Genomic DNA, 8,043 nt, shown 5'->3' on the forward strand with positions numbered 1-8,043 from the left:
AGTGGGACGGAAGTGGAATTAATACGCCTACTTCCCAGGCTCCGGCGATACAGCCAGGGGAGGCGCGGGCCGGGCGGGGTGTGGCTTTTGGAGGCGGAGGGCTCTGCGATTGGCCCTCCACTGTGGCGACAGCGACGATTGGCCCCTGCGTACGGAGCGCGGTGAGAATTGGTAGTGGCCGTTGGAATTCAAAAGTAGCGGGTGTGGCGCGGGACTGGTAACCTCCGGGACCGGTAGTTTGCGTGCTCTGCTACCTAAGCAAGGCGATAGAACGTGGGTCCCGGAATCCCTGGCCCCCAGTCCTTTTTCACTGCGCTCCCCCGGCGTGTGTAGAGCGGAGGTGGACATGGAGCCTCAGGTGAGTAAGTGCCGGCACGGTGTCCCACCTTGAGAGCAGGACGACTGCTGGCCGTCCCGATGCTATCGAGTCCTCGGCTCCTGGCTGGCCTTTGTCATCCCTGCCTGGAGAGCGAAAGTCCGTGTGCCTCCGCCGCACTAGAAGGGGGGCGGAGGAGGTACTGGAGAAGGCAGAGAGCACCCCTAGGAGATGAGAGCGACGTCTCAGCTCCATCGTCTCGCCTGGGCTTTAAGTTTCAGGAGTCGCTTCCTCGCTTTCATGCCTTCAAGGTTTCCCACTTCAAATTCTGTCTTGGTGGACCCCTTTTCCCCTTTCCAGTCTTAGGATTGCAGTGTGTGGGAAGGGAGAGTTCTGAAATGACATTTACCTTCAGGGAAATGATTGAGTCTGAGGCCACATCCCCGTTGATGTTGTTTTTTGTTGTCTCGTCATTGCTCTTGCTTCGGGCTGTAGGAAGGAGAGGGAGTAGGATCATCTGGGCTGAAGGACTTCGTCATTCTCTCTTCTTCCTCAGGTTTTGCAGATTCCTGCTCCATGGGACTGGTTGATTAGGTTCTTTCTCTTGTCTGTTCACTGCTGCACTCTACAATCAACCACCGCTTCCCCCTCCGAAGTAGAGAGATGAATGTGTGTGTAGTGACCTCTGATGCCAGAAAAGGTCTCCTGCCTGAGTCCTTTGTTTACCAGTATGCAACGTTCTGATTTACCCAATGTCAGGATTCAACCTAGTGTTCTGTATATCCTGGCAACGAAAGAGAATAGGAGCGCGATGTGACAGTGAGAAATAGTAAAAGCCTTCCAGATCTATTCATCAAATATTTACCGAGCACTTAACTGTCTATCAGGCACTGTTTTAGGTACTTGGTCTACAGTAGTGTACAAAGCAGAAATCTCTGAGTTGCCATTCTGTGGGAAGTCAGAGAATAAACATAATAAATAAATAAATTGTATAACTCTATTAGAAGACAGTAAATGGATTCTGTGCCTGTAGCTTAGCAGCTAGGGCGCTAGCCACATACACTGGGGATGGCCGGTTAGAACTCTGCCCAAGTGGGCTAAACAACTGTAACAACTACAACAAAAAAATAGTTGGCATTGTGGCGGGTGCCTGTAGTCCCAGCTACTTGGGAGGCTGAGGCAAGAGAATCACTTAAGCCCAAGAATGGGAGGTTGCTGTGAGCTGTGACGCCACAGCACTCTACCTAGGGCTACATAGTGAGACTCTGTCTCAAAAAAAAGAAGGCAGTAAGTACTGTGAAGAAAAGGAAAAATTCAAGTAGATTAGAGGGAGGAGGGGAGGCCATCTGGCAGGATAGAGTATTAAATAGGGTGGTCTCAGTAAGAGCTATTGAGAAATGAGAAAGTGAGAGTTAAATAAAGACTTGAAGGAGAGGTGGTGCCTGTGGCTCAAGGAGTAGGGTTCTGGCCCCATATACCAGAGGTGGTGGGTTTAAACCCTGCCCTGGCCAAAAAACCCGCAAAAAATAAATAAATAAATAAAACAGAACATGTGAAAAATTGGGGGGAATTATAACAAAGCCCTATTTAAAAAAAAAAAGAAGAAGGAATCTGGGAGGCTAAGGCAGGGGAGGGGGGGTGGATTGCTTGAGTTCAGGAGTTCCAGACCAGCCTGAGCAAGAGCAAGACCCCATCTCTACTACATAAAAGAAAGGAAAAGAAAAAAACTAGCCAGGTGTTGTGGCTAGTCTCAGCTACTCCGGGGCTGAAGCAAGAGAATCTCTTGAGCTCGAGAGACTACTGAGGTTGCTGTGAGTTACTGATGCCATAGCATTCTATCCAGGGCCACAGAGTGAGACTCTGTCTCAAAAAAATAAACAAAAATGACTAGAGGGATGTGAGGGGAATAGGCAAGTGAATAGTGAGGGAAGAATGGACAGAGGGGATCTACTAGAGCAAAGAATTCCTAAAGAATTATATTACAAGGAGGCCATTGTGGCTGGAATGAAGTGAGACAGGGGAAAGTTGTGGGAAAGGAAGTCAGGTAATGGGGAGTGGTGCTGCTGATCACAGTTTATCTTGTGAAAACTATATGAAGAAAGTCAGGAAACAGAAAAGTGGCTGGGTCCAGTGGCTCAGGCCTGTAATTCTAGCACTCTGGGAGGCCAAGGCGGGCGGTTTCCCAGAGCTTACAGGTTTGAGACCAGCCTGATGTAGAGTGAGAACTCATCTCTAAAAATAGCTGGGTGTGGCTAGGTGCCTTTATCTCAGTGGTTAGGGCGCTGACTGCATACACCAGGGTGGGTGGGTTCCAACCCAGCCAGGGCCTGCTAAAACAACAATGACAACAATAACAATAGTTGGGCATTGTGATGGGCACATGTAGTCCCAGTTACTCTGGAGGCTGAGGCAAGAAAATTGCTTGAGCCCAAGAGTCTGAGGTTGCTGTGAGCAGTGACACAACAGCATTCTACCAAGGGTGACAGAGTGAGGCTCTATCTCAAAAAAAATAAAGGAAGATAAGGAAAAAAAAAAACATGAAAGTAAAGAATTGCCTTAGCAACATGAAGTTATCTTGGGGACAGCAGTTTTGGTGGAAGGGTGAGAATGAAAGCCTGATTGGAATGGCTTTAGAAGAGGAAATGGACATAGTGAATACTCTTTTATTTTATTTTATCTTATGAGAGAGAGTCTCAAGCTGTCGCCCTGGATAAACTGCTATGGCTTCACAGCTCACAGCAACCTCAAACTCTTGGGCTTAAACGATTCTCTTGCCTCAGCCTCCCAAGTAACTGGCCACAGGTACCCGCCACAACACCCGGCCATTTTTTGGTTGTAGTTGTCGTTGTTTGGCAGGCCTGGGCTAGATTCGAACCGGCCATCTCCATTTTATGTGGCCAGCACCCTAGCTGCTGAGCTACAGATGCTGAGCCACTTCCTGTGATTTTGATTTATGGAACTCTGGTGGGCATCTTGGAATGAGCCTGAACTCCTCTCTCTCTCTTCCTAGTTCAATCAATACTTGGTTTCATATAATCTAGCCCCCACTTGTTCATTGCATTGCCTAGCTTCATTAAAACTCACCTGGTTCTCTCAGATGGATTTCTGTCTAGCCCTTGGACTCCTAGAATAGCCCCCCTCTCAGCTGAGTTCCCTGAGAATTAATTGCTAGTGCCATTAGGTATCCTTTGCTTGCATCTAGTGAATTTACTTCTCTCTCATGTGTGCAGAATGGCAAGAGCTATGTATATCCTTAGGAGAAATGAGAAAATAGACCACTTTCTATATAGAGTGTAATTTTTGTGGTACTCCAGTTTTAAAGGATTGCCCTAGAAAATAAACTCTGGTAAGGCAAAGACTTAATACTTTCACCCTAGCACCTAGAACACTGGCACAGAGTAGGTATTCAACAAATTTTAGTGTAGCAAATTTTTTTTTTGGGGGGGGGACAGAGCCTCAAGCTGTTGCCCTAGGTAGAGTGCTGTGGCATCACAGCTCACAGCAACCTCCAACTCCTGGGCTCAAGCGATTCTCCTACTGCCAGTTCTCAAGTAACTGGGACTACAGGTGCCTGCCACAACACCTGGCTATTTTTTGGTTGTAGCCTATTTTTTGGTTGCAGCCATCGTTGTTTGGCAGGCCAGGGCCAGATTCAAACCCGCTAGCTCAGGTGTATGTGGCTGGCGCCTTAGCCTCTTGAGCCACAGTTGCTGAGCCAGCAAACTTTTTTTTTTTTTTTTTTGAGACAATCTCCCTTTATTACCCTTGGTAGAGTGCGGTGATGTCATAGCTTATAGCAACCTCTAACTTTTGGGCTCAAGACATTCTCTTGCTTCAGCCTCCTGAGTAGCTGGGGCTACCGGCGCCTGCCACACCTAGCTGTTTTTAGAGGCGGGGTCTTGCTCTGGCTCAGGTTGGTCTCAAACTTGTGAGCTCAGGAATCCACCCACCTGACCTCAAGAGTGCTGGGATTACAGATGTGAACCATCTCTCTTGGCCCAACAAATCTTTTGTTGAATGATAATGGAATCGCTTCTGTTTGTGGTATCCCTCTTTCTTCCACCTCCATTTCATTCTTCACATTGCTCACAGTTCACTTTTTCAGTACAAATCTAGTCATATTCTCCTGACTAAAAATCATCAGAATCCTTCCAGACTTCAGTCTCCAGACATTTTTTTTTTTTGAGACAGAGTCTCAGTTTGTCACCCTCGGTAGAGTGCTGAGGCATCACAGCTCACAGCAACCTCCAACTCTTGGGCTCAAGCAATTCTCTTGCCTCAGCCTCCCAGGTAGCTGGGACTACAGGCTCATGCTACAATGCCCAGCTATTTTTTGGTTGCTGTTGTTGTTTAGCAGGCCTGGGCCAGGCTTGAACCTGCCAGCCATGGTGTATGTGGCTGGCGCCCTACTCACTGAGCTATGGGCACTGAGCCAAACTATTTCTTTTTCATCCTGAGGACTCAGGTTAAAAACACTGTCAGCCCTCCCATAGCCATGGGTTCTGCATCCACTGGGGCCATGACCTCCAGTATCCAGGGGTGCTGGGCATGAAGGTTGTGTGGGAGGCTGCAGCTCAGCTCCAGTCAACCACTGGCAGGTAGGAATCCAGACCCATGTTGTCAAAACTTATAAAGTTTCAAGACCACTGAGAAAGATCTTGTTTTATTTATTTATTTATTTATTTATTTATTTTTAGAGACAGAGTCTCACTTTATCACCCTAGGTAGAGTGCCATGGCAGCATCACACACACAGCTCACAGCAACCTCCAACTCCTGGGCTTAGGTGATTCTCTTGCCTCAGCCTCCCGAGAAGCTGGGACTACAGGTGCTCGCCACAACACCTGGCTTTTTTTTTGTTGCAGTTTGGCCAGGACAGGGTTTGAATCCACCACCCTCCATATATAGGGTTGGTGCCCTACTCACTGAGCCACAGGTGCTGCCCAAGTTCTTGTTTTTTAAATGTAAATTTTTCCAGATGGCCATCTAAAACAGGAAGCCAGCAGATCATTTCCTGGCATATAACAAACACTTAGTAAACATTGAAGTCCCGTGAAGTTGCAGTAAAGTTTTTTTTTTGTTGTTGTTGGTTTTTTTTTTTTTTGAGACAGAGTCTCTTTTGCCCTGGATAGAGTGCTGTGGCATCATTGTAGGTCACAGTAACCTCAAACACTTAGGCTTGAGCAATGCTTTGGCCTTAGTCTCCCAAGAAGCTGGGATTCCAGGTGCCTGCCACAGCGCCCAGCTGATTTTCTTTCTATTTTTAGTAGAGATGGGGATTTCACTCTTGCTCAGGCTTGTCTGCAACTCCTGAGCTCAAGCAGTCCACCTGCCTTGGCCTCCCAGAGTGCCACGATAACAGGCGTGAGCCACCACGCCTGGCCCTCTTATTTTTTACTCTTTAACTTATTTATGACTTTTAGCTCCGCCTAAAGATTCTTTTTGTTTCCCAGAAGTACCAATACCATGTAGGTGTTTGAGTTTTTGCCTTCTAAACAGTGTGCATTTCTCTGCTCATTTGAGAACGACCTTTAAAGTTAGCTCAGACATAAATAACATCCATACGCCTTTTCCCTTAGAGATTATTCTTTCATGTTATGGCTATGGCTCACTTTTGTTCATGCTGTTTGAACATGAACATGATCTGTGAATTCTATCTTTTTAATATTTAGATCCCTTATCAAACAACCTTTTTTTTTTTTTTAAGACAGAGTCTCACTATGTTACCCTTGGTAGAGTGCAGTGGCATCACAGCTCACAGCAACCTCAAACTCTTGGGCTTAAAGGATTCTCTTGCCTCAGCCTCCCAAGTAGCTGGGACTACAGGTGCCCACCACAATGCCCAGCTATTTTTTGGTTGCAGTTGTTATTGTTGTTTCACTGGCCTGGGTCAGGTTCGAACCCGCCATCCTCTGTGCATGTGGCCAGTGACATAACCACTGTGCTACAGGTGCCGAGCCTGTGAATTCTACCTTTTGACGCATGTGCTACTGAGTTAATGCTTGGTGTTGATGTTGAGAATTGAGGCTGGGAGACAAGAAGGAAAGGTCTTAAGACATTTGGACTCCGGCTAGGCACCTATGGCTCAAGTGGCTAAGGTGCTAGCCACATACACCTAAGGTGGCAGGTTCAAATCCAGCCCAGGCCTGCCAAAACAACAACGACAGCTGCAACCAAAAAATAGCCAGGCGTTGTGGTGGGCGCCTATGGTCCCAGCTTCTTGGGAGGCTAAGGCAGGAAACTCTCATGAGCCCAGGAGTTGGAGGTTGCTGTGAGCTGTGATGCCCCAGCACTCTACCCAAGGCAATGGCCTGAGGCTCTGTCTCAAAAAAAAAAAAAAATTGACATTTGGACTCCTGAGTATTGTCTTAAGGGTATTTTTTTCCTCAATAGAGATCTCCCCTATTAGAAGTAAAGGGGAATAGAGACCTGAAGAGACACCTAGTTAAGGCCTCTTCCCGGCTCCCTCTCCCAGGAAGCAGACTCAAGAGGAGACTTGATCAGATGGAGGATGCCTTGGAGCCTGAGAAGGTGAGCAGAGTGTGGAGACTTGTGCATGTGTATATGTGTGAGTGTGCATGGTTGTGTATATAAGTGAGAGAGATTATAAACCAATTCGGTAGAGTGATTATGGACCCTGTTTCTTCTTATCTTTCCCCAGAAGCGGACACGAGGCCTGGGCACAGCACCCACAATTGCCACATCCCTCCCCAGAGCACCACACCTTACCACAGTGCCACAGAATACAGGTGGGCCCAAGAGTAGACAGGGAGGGATCAAGAGTATGGAAGTCCAGTGCTCTTCAACTCTCTTCTTTTCTTTCTATTGAACCAACATTTCACTTGGTTCAAAATTCTTTTTTTTTTTTTGAGACACAGTCACTTTGTCACCCTTGGTAGAGTCTCACAGCAACCTCAAATTCTTGGGCTTAAGTGATTCTCTTGCCTCAGCCTCCCAAGTAGCTGGGACTATAGGCACCTGCCACAATGCCCAGCTATTTTGCTCTTGCATTTGTCATTGTTTACTGGCCCGGGCAAGGTTTGCCAGCGTGGATGTATGTGGCTGGTGCTGTAACCACTGTGCTACAGGAGCCAAGCCATTTGGTTCAAAATTCTAAAAGCATAAGGACTATTTTATAGTGAAAAATTTCCTTCCTACCTTTATCTTTCAGCTACTCAATTCCCTTCCCCAGGGGCAACTGCATGTCCTTCTAGAGAAATTCTGTGGTTATTCAAGCAAATATGGACATATTACCCCATTTTTTCTCTCTACCTTTTTTTTTTTTTTTTGAGATAGTCTCATTATGTCACCCTGGGTAGAGTGCCTTGTGTCACAACTCACAGCAACCTCAAACTCTTGGGCTTAAGCAATTCTCTTGCCTCAGCCTCCCAAGTACCTGGGACTACAGGCACCTACCACAACATCTGGCTATTTTTTTAGGGACTAGGTCTTGCTCTGGCTCAGGCTACTCTCAAACTCATGAGCTCAGGCAATCAACTCTCCTTGGCCTCCCAGAGTGTTAGGATTACAGGTGTGAAGCCACCACACCTAGCCCTTCTGTTTTATATACAGATGATAGCATAGGATTTTTTTTTTTTTGGCTCAAGTATTTGGCAAGTGGATTGTAGCATGCTTTAGAAATGATTCTGGGCTCGGTGCCTATAGCTCAACCGGCTAAGGCGCCAGCCACGTACACCTAAGGTGGCGGGTTCGAATCCCCAGCCCGGA

General features: G+C 47.1%; 1 protein-coding gene across 1 annotated transcript in view; it reads left to right on the forward strand.

Annotated features, from left to right (window-relative positions):
- Positions 1-252: 252 nt before the first annotated feature.
- KIFC1 (kinesin family member C1) overlaps positions 253-8,043 on the forward strand; it is an 18,943-nt gene continuing 11,152 nt past the window's right edge. Inside the window, exons 1-3 of the mRNA XM_023512837.1 lie at positions 253-358; positions 6,709-6,846; positions 6,977-7,064. Of these exons, the coding sequence (XP_023368605.1) occupies positions 347-358; positions 6,709-6,846; positions 6,977-7,064 (238 nt within the window). The 5' untranslated portion in view covers positions 253-346. The remainder of the gene's footprint in view (positions 359-6,708; positions 6,847-6,976; positions 7,065-8,043) is intronic.

The sequence above is a fragment of the Otolemur garnettii genome, unplaced genomic scaffold, assembly GCF_000181295.1.
Source record: "Otolemur garnettii isolate 467f Iridium unplaced genomic scaffold, OtoGar3 scaffold00031, whole genome shotgun sequence".
Taxonomy (NCBI): Eukaryota; Metazoa; Chordata; class Mammalia; order Primates; family Galagidae; genus Otolemur; species Otolemur garnettii.